The sequence below is a fragment of the Amaranthus tricolor genome, chromosome 13 (genome assembly GCF_026212465.1).
Source record: "Amaranthus tricolor cultivar Red isolate AtriRed21 chromosome 13, ASM2621246v1, whole genome shotgun sequence".
Lineage (NCBI taxonomy): Eukaryota > Viridiplantae > Streptophyta > Magnoliopsida > Caryophyllales > Amaranthaceae > Amaranthus > Amaranthus tricolor.
The window spans coordinates 17,751,986-17,769,325 of record NC_080059.1 but is presented as its reverse complement, the minus strand read 5'-3'; the positions used below and the strand labels follow the sequence as shown (position 1 = coordinate 17,769,325).

General features: G+C 34.4%; 3 protein-coding genes across 3 annotated transcripts; 2 read left to right on the top strand and 1 right to left on the bottom strand.

The window, feature by feature from the left end:
* Positions 1-1,454: 1,454 nt before the first annotated feature.
* Positions 1,455-1,994, bottom strand: LOC130798882 (uncharacterized). Its single transcript, XM_057661978.1, has one exon. It carries the CDS (start codon positions 1,992-1,994, stop codon positions 1,455-1,457), a length of 540 nt encoding a protein of 179 aa, XP_057517961.1.
* Positions 1,995-4,176: 2,182 nt separating this feature from the next.
* LOC130797499 (uncharacterized) lies at positions 4,177-10,837 on the top strand. Its single transcript, XM_057660103.1, has 2 exons — positions 4,177-4,552; positions 9,688-10,837. Exon 2 carries the CDS (start codon positions 9,690-9,692, stop codon positions 10,137-10,139), a length of 450 nt encoding a protein of 149 aa, XP_057516086.1. The 5' UTR covers positions 4,177-4,552; positions 9,688-9,689; the 3' UTR covers positions 10,140-10,837.
* An 863-nt stretch (positions 10,838-11,700) lies between these two features.
* LOC130797498 (serine/threonine-protein phosphatase 7 long form homolog) lies at positions 11,701-12,675 on the top strand. Its single transcript, XM_057660102.1, has 3 exons — positions 11,701-11,745; positions 11,818-12,237; positions 12,307-12,675. Exons 2-3 carry the CDS (start codon positions 11,950-11,952, stop codon positions 12,643-12,645), a joined length of 627 nt encoding a protein of 208 aa, XP_057516085.1. The 5' UTR covers positions 11,701-11,745; positions 11,818-11,949; the 3' UTR covers positions 12,646-12,675.
* The last annotated feature ends 4,665 nt before the right edge of the window (positions 12,676-17,340 follow it).

Below are 17,340 nucleotides of genomic sequence, written 5' to 3'. Positions count from 1 at the left end.
TTTCATAAACCATGATAATTAAATTAAATACTTGATTCCCTTATCAAATTAAAATTTTGTAGAGAATCATAAAACAAAAATCATCTTTCTTGAATCAAGACATGTACGTAAACACACAATCCCTCAAGCAAAAATCCAATTTTTATTTGCCAAAGAATTTATAACTTCATAGATGACTACACTACTGGATCCATACCATTAAAATTTCTACTAACAAATTGTAATTTAGTTAGAGATATGTGAATCATGAAAGAAGTTTATTTAAATATCAATATTAACTTAATTCTTTTAACAAATTAAACTTTGTTAAAGAATTTAAATCAAAAGAAAACATAACCCAATCCTTTTAACAAAATTGAAGTTTATTAAAGGATTAGTAGAGAAAATTATATATAAAAGAATGTATATTCAATCCTCCTAAAAATCATAGGATATCATCATACATAAAAATATACTTCACCTTAGAAATCTTTTTGAATAAAATTTATAATAACAATTCAACTAAACTTACCCCTTGAACAAAAGATTGAATTGAACAACCAAAAGAATTTTTTTTTTTATTTTGAGAATGCCGAGCACAATGGAAGCAAGGAGAACTATTTTTTTCAGAAATTTGTGGAGAAATGGAATTGGAATGGAATGATTATGTGAGGCTTAAGAATTAATAATGGGCAATTTTAAAAAAAACAAGGTATAAATGTGCTATAAATCCCACTTATGAGAGGAGTTACAAAAACTCCTCCCATTCCATGCACTAACCGGCTGCCCCTTCCATTCCCCCTTAATATTTTTTTTTATTTTAATTAATTAATTATTTAATTAATTGAGTAATTATTGTGTTATTATCACAATCGAAACAAAACGTCATGCGATAAAACTCGTTACCGTTAAAATTAACCTACTTTGTTACTTATAATTAACTATGTAAAATAATATAATTTAATATCACTTATTTATTTTATTTTGTTATATTTTATTTTATTATATTTTATTTACTTTTAAACCCGATAAATTACGGGGTGTTACAAAGGTAGAGAGGGAATAGGGAAAATCAGAAGAAATGAGGGGAATGGGGTGAAAGCACGAAAATCTGCCTTTAAAAAGCCAAAAATATGTCGACAGCAAAAACGCCGAGTCGGCGTTTGCAAATTTTTACCCACCGCCGAGTCGGCTTTTGTGTATGACTCGTTCAATTTTTCCAGAACATAACGCCGTGTCAGTGTTCCCCTTTTTTGAAATAAAGCCGAGTCGGCTTTTTCTTTTGTTCTTTTTTTCATTTTTTTTTCATTTTATTTCACTGGTTTTTTTTTACCTGCACACTAAACAAATAACTAAAAGCAAAATAATAACAAAATAACTAAAATACAAAAAGAAGAACTAGTTCGGGTGGCCTCCCGCAAAGCGCTTATTTAAAGTCTATAGCTCGACATGGTTTCAACCTAAACAACTAGGTCTCAAATACCATAAATCTCCTCCTCACCAAGAGGCTCACCAGCAATGTAGTGCTTGACCCGGTGGCCATTGACCTTAAACGATCCATTTGCTCCGGTTCCTTCAAGAGACCCGTAAGGGAACACTTGGGTAATAGTATACGGTCCAAACCACCTAGACTTAAGCTTACCCAGGAAGAACTTGAGACGAAAATTAAAAAATAGCACTTTCTCATCGACCTTGAACTCTCGCCTAGTGATGCGTTGATCGTGCCATTTCTTTGTTTTCTCCTTGTAGATAACGACACTTTCATACACATTTAGGCGTATCTCATCAACCTCATTAAGGTTTAGAAGTCTTTTCTCACCTGCACTTTTCAGATCATAGTTTAGAGTCCTAACCGCCCAATGAGCTTTGTGTTCTAGCTCCACGGGACGATGACAGTGCTTCCTATAGACCAAACGGAAGGGTGTAGTCTCGATTAGGGTCCTAAAAGCCGTCCTATAAGCCCATAAGGCATCGTCGAGCTTGTTAGACCAATTTTTCAGGGACTTTTGCACCATTTTTTCAAGAATGAGTTTAAGCTCACGGTAAGAGATCTCTACTTGCCCACTATTCTGGGGATGGTAGAGCAAGGCATACTTATGTAGGACTCTATACTTCCTAAGAAGTTTTTCAAACTTGTGCTTAATAAAGTGGGTCCCATCATCACTTATGAGTGCTCAAGGGCAACCAAAATGGGAAAAGATTGTCTTTTTGAGAACTTGGTTATCACTCTAGCATCATTGGTTTTAGTAGCAATGGCCTCCACCCATTTAGAAACTTAATCAACAACAACACGAATATATCTAATTCCAAATGAGGAAGGGAAGGGACCCTGAAAATCAATACCCCGAACATCAAAAATCTCAACCTCAACAATGGCACTAGACTTGGGCAAATTGCCGACTCTTTGACAACGGTCAAACATCTTAACATATGCCTACACATCTCTAACAAGAATGGGCCAATAGAATCCACATTGCAAAATCTTATCAGAGGTCTTAGAAGAGGCGGCATGTCCACCGCAAGGTAGATCATGACAACACCTAATGATAGAATGTACCTCCACTTCAGATATGCAACGACGGAGAATGTTGTCTGCACATGCCCTGAACAACAGCGGGTCGTCCCAAAAGTAGTAACGGACATCATGGTAGAACTTCTTCCTTTGGTATACATTTAACCCAGAGGGTTGCACACCACTAGCTAGGTAGTTCATTATCTCAGCGAACCAAGGAGAATCATCAGCATCTACGAGAACCATTAGTTGATCATTAGGGAAGGAATCATCAATGTCAGGCGTACCCGACACCTCATCCAATACAAGTCTGGACAAATGATCAGCCACTAAGTTCTCTACTCCTTTCTTATCAACAATTTGCAAATCAAATTCTTGGAGCAACAAAATCCACCGGATTAGTCGGGCTTTAGCATCCTTCTTATGAAAAAGAAACTTAAGAGTAGAGTGGTCAGTATAAATAATAATATTAGATCCTATGAGATAAGATCTAAACTTCTCTAAAGCATAAACCACTGCCAGGAGCTCTTTCTCGGTGGTGGCATAATTTATATGTGCCTCATTCAAGGTCTTAGTTGCGTAGTATATGGCATGCAACTTACCATCCTTACGCTGCCCTAACACTGCCCCTACAGCATAGTCACTAGCATCACACATCAACTTAAAGGGCAGGTTCCAATCAGGAGGTTGGATCACTGGTGCTGTTATAAGTGCCTGTTTCGATTTCTCAAAAGTAGCCATACAATCATTAGAAAACACAAAGGGTACATCATTAGCCAAAAGCTCAGTCAAAGATCGGGCAATCTTAGAAAAGTCCGGTATAAACCTCCTATAAAAATCTGCATGCCCAAGAAAACTACAAATTGCCTTCACATTAACTGGAGGGGGTAGCTTTTCGATAACCTCGACTTTAGCCTTATCGACTTCAATACCTTAACTAAACACCAAATGACCCAAGACTATACGTTGTTGTACCATTAAATGACACTTTTCCTAGTTCAAAACCAAGTTGACTTCCTCGCACCTAGCAAGTACTTTCTCTAGATTGGCTAAGCAATTATCAAAAGAGTTTCCATATACGAAGAAGTCGTCCATAAAAACTTCCATGAAATGCTCAATGTACTCAGAAAATATGCTCATCATACAGCGCTGGAAGGTGGCGAGAGCATTACATAATCCAAATCGCATCCTTCGATAAGCAAAGGTACCATAAGGATATATGAAGGTCTTCTCCCTATCATCCGGATGAACAGGAATTTGGAAAAACCTAGAGTATCCATCCAAATAACAAAAGTGGGAGTGCTTTGCCAACCTTTCCAACATTTGGTCTATGAAGGGGATGGGGTAATGGTCTTTTTAGGTGGCTTTGTCAACTTCCTATAAACAATACACATACGCCACCCTGTGAATGTTCTGGTTAGAATCAATTCATTTTTCTCATTTTCAACAATAGTGTAACACCCCGTCATTTTTATAACGTCATTAATTATAATTATTATAATCACTTTTGGATATTTTATAAATATATTCAATTATTTTGAGTTAGTCTTAATAAATTTCATTCGCATACGAATTTAAATATTGATATATTTAGATTAAAAATAAATCTTTGATAAATAAATAAATAAATAAGTAAATAGATAAAATAAAAGGGATGAATTACAATTTTAAGTGAGACACTTGCCCTCACGTTCACAAAAAAAAAAAAAAAAAAAAAAAAAAAGAAAACAAACACGGCTACTCTCCTCCCTCCCTCCCTCTCTTCTCCCTCTTCCCCTTGTGCGTGCCGCCAGCTGCTGCCCCAAACGGCTGCCCACGGAGCCCAGCAGCCACCACCATTTCTCCCTCCTTCTCCCACGTCAATCCGCCAGCAGCACCAGCCCACTTGCTGGCCGTGAGCTGCACCACAACAGGGCAGCCGAGTCTCCCTTCCACCATCAGCAGCCGCGTCACTCCCTGCCGCCAGCAACTAGCGGCTGTGACAGCAGCAATCTGAGCCTTGACTCCATCCACCACCACACTAACCACTCTTCTCTTCACCCCTTGCTCTTGTTCATCTAAGTAAGCCATATCCTCTTCCCTAATTGATTTTCTCTTGTTTTTAATTGAAATTGTTATCAAGTTTATGAGTTAGTAATGATTTTTGTATTATTTTCATTGAATCTTTTGTGGGTAAGAGTTTGATTGATGAATTGAACATATTTATGATTTAGGGTTTGAAGTATGATTAGAAATTATGGGTTGTGTGTTGATTGTGTATTAATTTGATTTAATCTTATCATGGGTAATAGAAATAGTGTTATCCTTGAGCATTAAGTGGTTAGGGTTTGATTATAGAATGATTACTTTTGATTGTGTGTACTATCATACTACATGTTTGAAGTATTGTGGTCATTTGGATAGCTTTGAATATGTATTAGTGGAGGAAATTGTGGTTGAATAGGGTGGTGGTATTGGTTTTAGTATTGGTTAGGATCGTTGGTCGAAAAGAATGGTTACTAATTGCCCTTATTATCTTTGTTAATGGTGATTAATGATTGTTGCTAACTAATCGTGGTTGTTGATTGATATCATTGGTCGCTAAAAGTTGTTATTTTAGGATTGTATGGTTGTCTTTATTAGTTGTAATTATCGTTGTTATGCTTGGATATTTTGATTGTAAGTTGTTTAACCTTAGTGCTGTTATAAGTTATGGTGCTCGATGTCATTGTGAGTTACTTTGAACATACTTGGCGCGAACCCTTCCTCATTATGGTAATTAACTATGAGAAATGTAGTGAATGACATTATGACACATTATTTTGATTAATTGTCATCATGGTTATAAATGTTAGATTATGCATTAAACAAGATTGGATGTTATTAGTTCACTTTCTTGGCAATAAGTATTTCTATAGCTCCAAACATTGTAAAATAAAGAAGGGATCTCTTGTGTGCTAGTCGTTATCAAAATGATTGAAAAAGTTGGTTTGGTTGTTAAGTTTAGTTGATGTCGTGAATTCGTGATCAATGAGCAAGCTAAGTTGAGTAGTATTGAACATGTAAAGCACGTGCAATTGAATGCTTATTCAGAATGAATAAATAGTTATCACATTGAAATGTAGTTGGTATAAAAAGGTAGATAAGTGGGCTTATTAGTTTTACTAAAAACTTATATAGGTGCCCGGTTCATAAGAGGGATGTAAAACCTCGCTCTGTCTAATTATTGTGGCTCTTTTGGTCTTGCAGTGACGGTTATAGGTACGTATACGCAGTAACTAACCCTTATATGCAATTTGCTTAAGACATTATTGTTTATTGTGATAATATGTATTGTATCGAAACTATGAGGTACTAGTGAATACACTTTATAGGAAGAGTTATCGACTACGAAATCCTTGCCGCTTAGAATAGTTTAGAGAATGAGAGTTTTAGTAAGAATTGGGTTATGTCTTACTTGGACTTACTTGGAGTTAGAATGACTCCTTTATAGGAGAATTTCATATTTTGTTTGAGTTGCTCAGTGGGTTTCGGCGTTTTTCTATCCCAGGGCACTCATTAATAGTCGAAAGTGGGAGTTATTCCCATTTGATAATGTATTAGATTATGATTAGCCTTGCAAACCCCAATATGGTGGCCTCTTCACTGGATTAGTACTCCAGTGTGTTAGTTTTTCCTAAAGGTAGGACCCGAGAGGGTGAGCTGGAGGGGGTATGAGCTCATACTTTGCCATGAGCGCCGGGTGGCCGATAACGCCCTTGGCTCTGTCACTATGCTATGAAGTGGAGAAAAGATCGACTGATAGAATGTTACTCATTGATAGATAGTTTATTCATTCATAGAAAGCTTACGCATTGATCGAACGTCTACTCATTGATAGAAAATTTGTTCAATGATAGAGTAGTTTATGCTAGTGAGAAGTGCGCCTAAGTTAAGTTACCTCAAGGGAGTTACCAGTCCCAAAGATAGACTATGATCACACTTACTTTAACATAGACAAGCTCTATATGGTCATATGTTAGGTAGTCTGTTAATGCCTTGGTTGAGTTGATTACGCATGTTTTACAAGAGTTTATTTTTGAGAAGAGGAGTGTGAAGACCTGCATTCTATCCAAGAACACATGGTTCGGGTTGGAAATGACGTAAAACAGAGTTCTAACTAATTCTATCACCAACAAGAACATGCAAGAGCTTTAATTACCCATTTTGATCTTGAAACCCAATTAATCCCAAATCTCAATCTCCAATTGATAATCAAACAAGAGTACCCATTAGACTCAAATGCCCAACTTGAATCAAACTCAAATAATATCAACTAATCAAATATCTAATTGATACTTATGTTCCTAAATTCGACACTAGAACCAAATACCCATATTAATCAAAAATAAGAACTTATATCCCAACAATCCGTATTAGTACCATTTCAGTAGACATAACTCTTTCATAGGAATCGCAATGGGGCGATTCAAATGGCCATACGACCGCGACTTGGAGCTCTACAAATCATATGAAAACAACAAAACCCAGAAATGACCAAAACTATCACGAAAATAGTCCTGAACAGAAGGAATAGAAACTTTGTAAAAAAATCAAAAGAACCCTTAAATTTACCTAAGGTAGTGTTTGGCAACATAGAATTCATTTGAAAATAGGGAATTTAATTTTGATATTGACATTCAAAAACTGTAAATGTCACCTATATGCTTGGAATTTGCAAATTTTGTTACTTGACCGAATTTTACTTTGTTGTTGCAAGTCAATGGAATTGACCCGATTCCACATTTCAAATTCAAGATTTGCCAAACGTATTTGGCCCAATTTAATATTTGGAAATGAATTCCAAGTTGCCAAACATAAAGTAATTGAATTATACAACAATGACATCGGTGTCATTGTGACATTCCCCCATAATACTACTACTTATTATAATACCATATTAAACTTGTAATTTATATATTTTATTCACTTTACGAAACACGTTTCACTAAATAATTATTGGAGGTAAAATAAAATAATCCAACAAAGTTTTTCTTTAGTCAAATGTCTCTTAAAATTAATATGAGTCAAATTTAGCTGATGAAACGAATTATTGTATTAAAATATTATTATTTCACTAATTAAAATTTTTAACTGTTTTAGTTTGTTTGACGTGACACTCTCCATCTACTCATTTCCCAATTCCAGCAACAGCTCTTGACTAAAAGGAAACCGTGTTGTTTCAAATACCCTGATTTGACCCAACTTTAAAAGATAGTGTTTGTTTGAGGGGAAACCATTTCCTTAAAAACTGTATTTTTCAGAGTTTTCTACCTTAGTTGAAAATCAACTATACAAGGAAAAAGATTTTCCAACCCATAGTGATGGGAACGATGCAATCGTAAATATAAATAATACTTGTTTAGGAAAAAACGGAGTATATATTCAAGATATTCGTATAATAGAAGTATTATACTGTAAATAATGAATCAAGTTGTTTTTGTATAAGAACTTAATCATATGATTTTAAATAAAGGGAAATGGACTTGTGATAATACTTGAAAGATGGTATATCGAGTTATAATGCGTGTAAAGAACACGAAAGTCCTCAAGCATGGTTTGTGGTAAGATTCTAGTCGACCTAGGTCCTTTTATGTACGAGCTCTCCGGCTATGGGTTAGTGACTTGCACGTTCACGATAATAGGGAGTTGATGACGGTCACTCCGAGGATGGGGTGTGTTTGACCAAAGCCTTACCCCCCACCGAGTCCTAAAGTTTCGTGAAGTAAAAGAAATAAGAGATGTATTTTGATTAATGAAAAGAAAATGATTTTGAAAGTATGAGATTACTTTCTATATCTATTCTAGTTATGAATAAAAGTTTATACTATATATAATTGATGAAAATAGTTATTTATGACTTATATTGTGTAATAAAAATTAAAATGAGAATTTATTAGTATTATGTTATGTTTTCATATGTTTGAAATGCCACGTATGCTATGCAAATATGGCGAAAATTGTGTACCATTATGTGATGATATGAATACAAGTGTAAGTATGCCATGTTAATATTCTTAACTCGATGACTATGTTTATATATGAACTCAGAGGATGTATAGAATAATGAAGGTATGTTTATGTTAAGATTTAAGTATCGTATGATCTGAGATGTATGTTATTACTTGATTCTGTGAAGTTTAACTTGGTTAAACTATATATTAATGATGCCCAAAATAACGTTTAGTTTATTTACTCAGCAATGTTTTGCTGATATTACTACTTGTGTTACATTTGTGTTACTACTTGTTGATCATTGTGCTTGCTAGTAGCTATACTAAAGGAAATTATGACATTCAATTTTTGCTATTGAGTTTTGGGAAGAAGTTTTGACATTATAGAGTGATGTGATTGTCATGCTATCACACAGTGCTGAAATTACTTGAAATTTTTTTTAGCAACAATCTCTCACGCCGATTTGTTTTGGTTCTTGTTGTCAACCCCATGTTGTTGAGAATTTGGGATTAAGGCTTAGCACTGTTGTGCAATTGTGTTATGAAATATAGTTAAATTTGTCATGTAATTACTCCATACTAGTGTCATATATGTTGGTCAAAATGGATGAATTTGTTGAGCAGCAAATTCGTAGATGCTGGTTAATAGGAATTGCTATTGTGTGTGCTTTCGGACCCCAAGCCCACACAGACACATATGATGCATGAAGAACATTTGTTTATGCCATTGGAAAGTAGAATCTTTTATTTAGGTTAAGTATGCGCTACAAAAGCTCACAATTTCTACCTGGAATATGATTTTTGTGTTTTGATGAATTTAGAGGGTGTCAATTGCTATATACTTTGTATTGATTATAGAAGTTGCTAGTCTTTGTCTTAAAAAATATTTATGAACATCTCGTGATCTCGATTCTCAACTCTTCTTTCTCTTGGTTAGTACTTTAAGTAGTGCCAAATATGTTCTGCTCATTTTATGTTTCAGGAGTTTGAAGTACCTAACAGAAGTTTAGGCGGCTCTGAAATTCTATGTGCTACAATACATGATCTTCTGGTTTTATTGTTCTCAGTCAATTGGTTGCTCTAGCAATGGTTATCGTCATTATTGTTTTAATGGGTCAGTTAGATCCGAAGGATTGTGAACATGGAATTTAGAGTTTCCTGGGCCTATTCATATCTACTTAGCTGAAGTTGTAATTGAATGTTTTTATGACTGTTGTTTAATAGGTATGATTAGCAACATGCGTAACTTTAATACTATCTCTATACGTCTTGTTCGAAGAGCAATCTTTTGGCGGAGATTACATAATGGTCCAGACACTGTAGAGGAGCTGCTTGAGCGGCATTTGGTGAAGGAGAAACCATCATATGATGATGATGAAAATGAGCTCTTGACCCGTCAACGACTCACCAGTACACGACGAGAGGCATTATGTCTCTATAGGGATATTTTTCGTGCAACAAGGTTCTTTTTGTGGCCTGATAATAGAGGAGTCTTGTGGCGAGATATACTAAGAGAAAATGCTCGTAAAGAATTCGAAGAGGCTAGATTCGAGAAAGATCCTGAAGTAATAACCCGATTGTTGATTGGCGGGAGAGATGCTGTCCAAGCTGCTATTGACAAGCTTGCTGAGAAACAGAAGGAACAGATAGCAAAGGAACACAATGGCAAAAGTTAATGAACTTGATCTTCTTTTATGGAAAATGCAAATGTCTAAAATTAGCAAGTTTTAAATAGATAATGAGTTTCATTTTGGTCTGAAATATTTAGTCAGCTTGTGATGCAACTTGAACATGTTTTTAGCAATACATGAACAACACTGCTATAAGGTTTTTGTAAAATAATTGTGGACTGAGCATTTGAAAAAGCATTCATTTGTTCTTTGAATGGAAGTGATTAGAGCTCATTTGTAGGCTAGTTATTTACTTTCTATGTAATTGGTTTTGAGCTTTTCAAAATGATCCTCCAAACCAGGCTCGGCCCTGAGATTCTGAGAGGTAGACAACATGGTTGGCCACCAAGGGACCGAGATTATGAGGAGCCTAATTTTTTTCAAAAAAATAAATTAATGTATGTGGAGAAGGATCGTTTTCCGGTTTTACGGTTTTCCGGGTTGATTTCATGAACAATCAGTCTCCAGATCGTTTTTCAGTCTTGGGGCTAGTAGGTATTCGTGGTTGTCTAAGCCCATTGATCGGATCTGCGATCCCGGGGCTTTCTTGAAGCAAGATATATAACCAAACTTATTTCCCCTTCCCAATTGTTCGTTGGGCTTGCAATTTTGTTGGCGATGGTCCTGCTGGTGGGTTGGCGGTGTTCTCCTTGGAGCATGGTCGGCCCTGTAGTAGGGTTCCCATTGAGTAAAGGTGGCGGCTGCAAAAAATTTGAAAAAAATAAGATAATTTAACAACTTTATTCGAAAAACAAATTTCGTTCAAACTTTATTTCCAAAATAAGCGTCCTTGCCTTCGAAGCTAGGCTTGGTGTATACTCACACTTACTAACAGCGAGTATAATGAAATGGTCAAAATTTTAGTCAAAGTTTATTTCGTTGTTATTAATAGCGACCTATTGTTTGACTAGTAAACTAGTCAAGTCGCTGTTAGTAACAGCGATATAATACATTTCTAAATTCAGCAGCCTTCTTCCTCCTTCCTCATTTCACCCAATTTTGTATCAACGAAACAACCCACGAAATCTCCCTCTACTTTCCACCATTAAAATCAACTTCAATCCTTCAATTAATCTCATCAAATTTTAAGTTTCTACTACTAATTAGTTCTGTCATCTTCCTACATTCACTTAAGGTATTATTTTTTTTTGTGTTTTTTTCTTTTTTCGAAAGTTAGGGTTCACAAATTCCTCATCAACTTTCACATAAATGCAGGTTCATAAACTTGCAATTTACTACTCTTGTTGATCTACAGCTTATTAAGGTACGTTTTTATTATAAATTTTTTAATTGTTGTTGATTTTAAAATGTTTGTCATTTATAATGGTCATTTACACTTAAACTCTATGAATATGTCGGATGTACTTGTTATTTGCCATGATCTTCATAATGAGGTTGTATGTAGAAGATGTTTGAGTTTATTGTAGAAAATGTTTGAATGCAAATCCTAAATTTGAGTTTAATTTGGAGAATGTTTGAATGTAAAACCTAAATTTAATCAATGTTGTTATATATGTATATATTTATGAACTTGATGGTGATGTTGTTTTGTACGTATTGTTGTAGAAATGGGTTCTACCACGATCAACTCGATCTACTTCGAGCTGACCAGGTAAAAACTTCACTACAACTTGTCTTGTAACTATCATATTGCGTAATGTATTAATTACATTTTCACGTGTAGTTTCGATGGGACCCTTACCCCGCTGAGGCATACGCTGCATTGCCTCAGCACTTAGGGATCTTGTCAGGGGCGTCGAGAGCCTCTGTACCTTTGATATGCTAGTCGAAGTGCATCTCCCTGAGCGCGTACTGGATGGTACAAGGCATCCCGCCGCCTTGTGACATAGTGGCGGATCTCCATTACAGCTCACGCAAGGGTCAGGAGCCTAAGAACTGGTTGGAGATCTACTGGCGCCATATAGCTCGTTGGGATCACAGGCTGGAGCTGTTGGCCCAAGGTGTGCCGATCGAGGCTATAGGTGCACCTACTTCGGCGGATTACATGCCGTGGTTCCTCTCTATCACTCATCGATGGATGACACCACGAGGTATCATCGTGGCAGCCCAGTTAGCTCCCGCAGCACCGACGATGACATACTTTGTAAGTATTCTTCAACGTTGATAGAGCTTACATGTTATACATTTCATTAATACTTCAGTCTTAATGTAGGCACAGGGCATTGCATCTGTCATCAGCTCCACCCAAGAGGAGCCTGTACGGGAGATTGCCCAAGGCATACTCCTAGGGACACAGTTTCAGCACTTCATTCCAGAAGTCGTTGTGCTCGACACCACTATGGACGAGCAGGGGTCATCTCCTCATCATGCCGACGTTCATCTTGAGGAGGTAGACTTAACGTGCCCCGACTATGGTGCCGGATTCTCACAGGGTGCTGGATCATCACAGTATCAATCACCTCCCCTACCCGAGCGTCATGCGACGCCCTCTTACTATCGTAGGAGGCGCCGTAAACCGTCACAGTTAGACAGGGTACAGGACGAGGATTAGCATTAGTATACTGTTTGTATATATTGAACATTAGTGACATTTTGTATATATTGAACATTTGTACATATTCAATATTTGTAACATTTGGACTTTTGTGTATAATTTGTAATATATATGTAAATGTATATATTTTTATCGTATTATCACACGTTTATTATGAATGAAATGATGTTAAGTACTCAGAGTTTTCGGCGATGAATCATTAAGCTCTTGTTTTTCATTTTCAAGCGATTTGCTACCCTTCGGAGCAACCCACCTAAAGTACGTGCATCCGAATTTTTCATCCAAGTAGAAAGGACAAGCAACGAATCACAGCCAGGATCGACGTCGTTCCAATCTGTATAGTTATTTATAGAACATAATAACAACGGCTATTTTCAACTTCATAACGGCTATTTTTGAATTTTACAACGGTTAGTTTAAATCATACAAAAAGATCAACAAAAGTCAAACCAGGTCAAGGTTTATTTCGCTGTTACTAACAGCGACATTATGTTTGACCAGTCAAACAATAGGTCGCTGTTAGTAACAGCGAAATAAACTTTGACTAAAATTTTGACCATTTCATTGTACTCGCTGTTAGTAAGTGCGAGTATACACGAAGCCTAGTTTCGGAGGCAAAAACGCTTATTTTAGGAATAAAGTTTGAACGAAGCTTATTCTTTGATTAAAGTTATTAAAAAATCTTATTTTTTTTCAAATCTTCGCGGTTGCAAGGTTCAAGTGTTAGGGTTTCCTATTTGTTTGGGCCTAGTTGTTTGTGGCCTACAGTTAGGATTTGAAAATTTGAAAAAGTTGAGCGAAAAAAAAAATGAATTCAATAACCGAAAAACCAAACTATTTCAAAAACTGAGCGTGAAACTCCCAGACCTAAGGTTTGGGGCTGTTCGCAGTTAGTAACTGCGAACAACAAAAAAAAAATTTTTTTTTTTTTAGGTCAAATAGTTGTTCGCAGTTACTAACTGCGAACAGCTATTTTGTCTTTTTGCTGTTCGCAGTTAGTTACTGCGAACAACTATTTTGTCTTTTTTGATCTGTTCGCAGTTATTAACTACGAACAGCCCCAAACCTTAGGTCTGGGAGTTTCACGCTCAGTTTTTGAAATAGTTTGATTTTTTGGTTATTGAATTCTTTTTTTTTTTTCGCTTAACTTTTTCAAAAATTCTAAGGATTTTACTTAACTAGTTTGGGCTTATTGTTAGGTCAGGCCTTATTGATGTACCTTACCCATGTGAGGCTTAGTGCCGTGTTCTTTCTTGTAACTTTTTGTTGATTAATATAAATTTAGTTGTCAAAGAAAAAAAGGAATGCAAATGAGCGACTACTTATTAATAGTGAGGAGAAGGAGAGAAAACACGTTCTACGCATTTTAATTGTGCAGTTATCAATTCTAGATGCCTTAATTTATATCTCTCATTTCTACTGCCAATTTCATTAAATTTTTCAAGTTTAAAAAATCTATCGAATTAAAAATCATCTAATCAATCAAAAGGGAAATTTTTATTACTCCATTGTTTTGTCTAATTTGATTTAAATGAACAACTCAATCGTGATTCAAATGAAACATAAATGAGTGATTTGCTTAATTTGGGTTGAAAAATAAAAAAATTTCAACTTTAGTGTTCCTTAAAACTTAATTTCCAAAATGGTGTTTATATTTACTAAGCTACATATTTTTGGTTTGGTAATTTCAAACCTGCAAGAGGATAACGTTGTTGTCAAGTAAATATATGCGTTAAACAAATTCAAAAAAATCCCACAAGTCTTACAGAAAGAGCCGAATGACCAACAAAACTCTACATATAACCAAATATCTCAATCAAGTCGAAAATCCAAAATCAATAAAAATGTTTGTTGAAACTACTATCCTTGGCTTGCAAATTGGTTGAGGTTGTCATAGAACTTGTGTGACTTTACCATGAGTAAAGCCAAAAGGACCTCTCAAACCAAGTAAAAACTCACATTTAACATTACCAAATTCAACAGACATTCTCCAAAAAAAATATAACAGTTTAACAATTAAGATAACATTATCCTTGTGATCTTTTGTTAAAAAAATGCAAAATTTGATAAAGAAAAAAAAAGTAGCAATTTGATGTGAATAACAAGCTTTGATAAAGTGCAGTAGCAAATTGATGTGATTGCTACCATCTTCTTCGTTTACTATCAATCACAATAAACTGTAAGTGCATCAACAATGGATAATAAAGTGCAGTCCGTTTACTAACAATTGATGAATTGTTTAACAAAGTCAATTGATAAATTGACTAACAAAGTAAACATCAACGTAGCACAGTAATATTCTTATTGCCAGATTGACTAGCAAATTAAACATCAACATAGAATATTTTAATATTCTTATTGAAATAGCATAGACATCAATTTTTAATCGTAGAGCCGATTGACAGATTCGTGATTATACAAGTCACTCAATAACATTCTTATTCATAGAGATGCAACAATATAAGACAATAAATAAAAGATAAATAACAACATGACTACAATTTATTAAGTTAATTGTTAAGATAGGATTTTCAAATCAAATATTCTAGCTTAGTAAAACTCCTTACCTAAAAGAATACTATTTTGGGAATTAAGTTTTAGAGATCAGAATACCAAAATTAAAATATTTTTATTTTCCAACTCTCCTTAGACAAATCATTCAACTTAAATAGATAATAAACAATATTAAAAGCAAACAAAAGTAATAAATGAAGAAATTTCTATCTTGGAATGAATCCAAGGAGAAAAACCAAATGAATGATGTCAAATTAATGATCTCCAATGAAAAAATCCATCAAAAACTTTGTATTAAAATCCACAGCTTGATGAAGTGACTAAGTTGATTGTTCGAAACAATTCAAATATTGAAAATACTTTAAAGTAGCAATGTAAGAGTTTTGTGAATTACTTGCATTGAAACTTCAAGGAAAATGAGCAATTAAAAAAAAAAAAAAAAAAACTAAAGAAACCTCTCTCAAGAACATAAACTTAAGTATTAAGCTAATGAAAAGGATTTGAATTCCTCTCTTGCACATAAAAAAATGTGATTACATACCAAATTATTGTCTATTATTTTCTAACGTTAAGAATTAATATTGAATTGTCTTTATTTTTAAATATTAAATTTATTAAATTAATTAATTAAGTATATATGAAATTTCTATAGGTCTGTATTTTTAACTTGTTAATAGTCTAATTTATTTTTTAATTGTTGCTTTCACATTAAAGTTATTATATAAGTTCAAGAAATTGCTTAGGAGAGCTAACTTTCAATGTTTGATAAATATTTTATTGGTTATCTTTTTGAAATTATATAATGAATTCGTTATTTTTAAAATGAAATTAATATTATGAGTTATGCAATCCACATCATTATATATTGGCCCAGGTGATGATTTCTTCTTGGATTCACCCTTGGTAGTAATGGTAACTAATCATCATTGCACCAGCCTCCAGTAAACAGTAAACTAACAAAGCCCATCCATCAAATTCAAAAAGGCAAACTTTCACCGACTATAAAAGTTGCTTTATGGTCCTCTCGACTAAGCAAGGGCTACTCGACATGATCAAGTGGATGCCTTGTGTTTCAGGAAAGTCTCTGCTAGCTTCTAGATCATTTTGCTCGATCGAGCATAGGTTGAGCAAGCTTTAAACCCTTGGTTCTCATCACACATCGCTTTCTCCAAATCGGAACTTTTGCACGATCAAACAAGGGTTGCTCGACCCAAACCTAGTCGAGCAAGCTGCTGAATGATTGACTTGGCTGGTTTTCTTGTATCATCCCATCAACACTTTGCTACCTCGAGCCTGCATGGTCAAGTGAGAAGCTATGCGCTAAAAGAGCTTTATTTGTGCTCGATTTTGACAATTATACATGAATATATATATAAAAATCTCCAAACCAACATATCTATGTAAAATGTCAATAAAATAGGCATATGTGCATATAAACTCATGCTTATCGAGCCTTACAAAATGTTAAAAAATATAATAAAAATATGGTAATAACATTACCGATCTAATGATAATACACAACTCATTTCAAATATTAATTTCATCACTTAGAAGGTGTTCTCTTCAACTTATTTTTTTGACTTATTACTTATTCTTATTGGAATCATATCAGATCAGAAAGTTTCAGATCAGACCAGACTAGATCAGAACAGATCAGACCAGACCAGATCAGATCAGACCAGACCAGATCAGATCAGACCAGACCAGATCAGACCAGACCAGACCAGATCAGATCAGATCAAACCATACCATTATTATTATTATTATTATTATTATTATTATTATTATTATTATTGTTATTATAGAATTCAACTAAATATAGTCAACGATATTTGGGCATCAATTCAAAGAGAAGCAGAAACATCGTAGTTTTTGATGTTTAATTTTTATAATGTAATGTATATTATTATTAGATGGATAAACTATGTAGTATGTAATAAAAATGATAATGATAATGATAATGATAATGATAATAATAATAATGATAATAATAATAATAATAATAATAATAATAATAATAATAATAATAATAATAATAATAATAATAATAATAATAACAAAAAAATAATAATAATAATAATACCTTAACTACTATTATTAATAACAAACTCAATGAAACCAAATCAAATCAGATCAGACCAGATCAGATCAGACCAGATCAGATCAGATCAGATCAGA

Bases quoted from the DNA above. Each gene is read 5' to 3' on its own strand.
- LOC130798882 (XM_057661978.1), bottom strand. From the start codon at position 1,994: ATGGTGCAAAAGTCCCTGAAAAATTGGTCTAACAAGCTCGACGATGCC.
- LOC130797499 (XM_057660103.1), top strand. From the start codon at position 9,690: ATGATTAGCAACATGCGTAACTTTAATACTATCTCTATACGTCTTGTT.
- LOC130797498 (XM_057660102.1), top strand. From the start codon at position 11,950: ATGGTACAAGGCATCCCGCCGCCTTGTGACATAGTGGCGGATCTCCAT. The intron at 12,238-12,306 runs GTAAGTATTCTT...GTCTTAATGTAG, and splicing joins CACCGACGATGACATACTTT to GCACAGGGCATTGCATCTGT.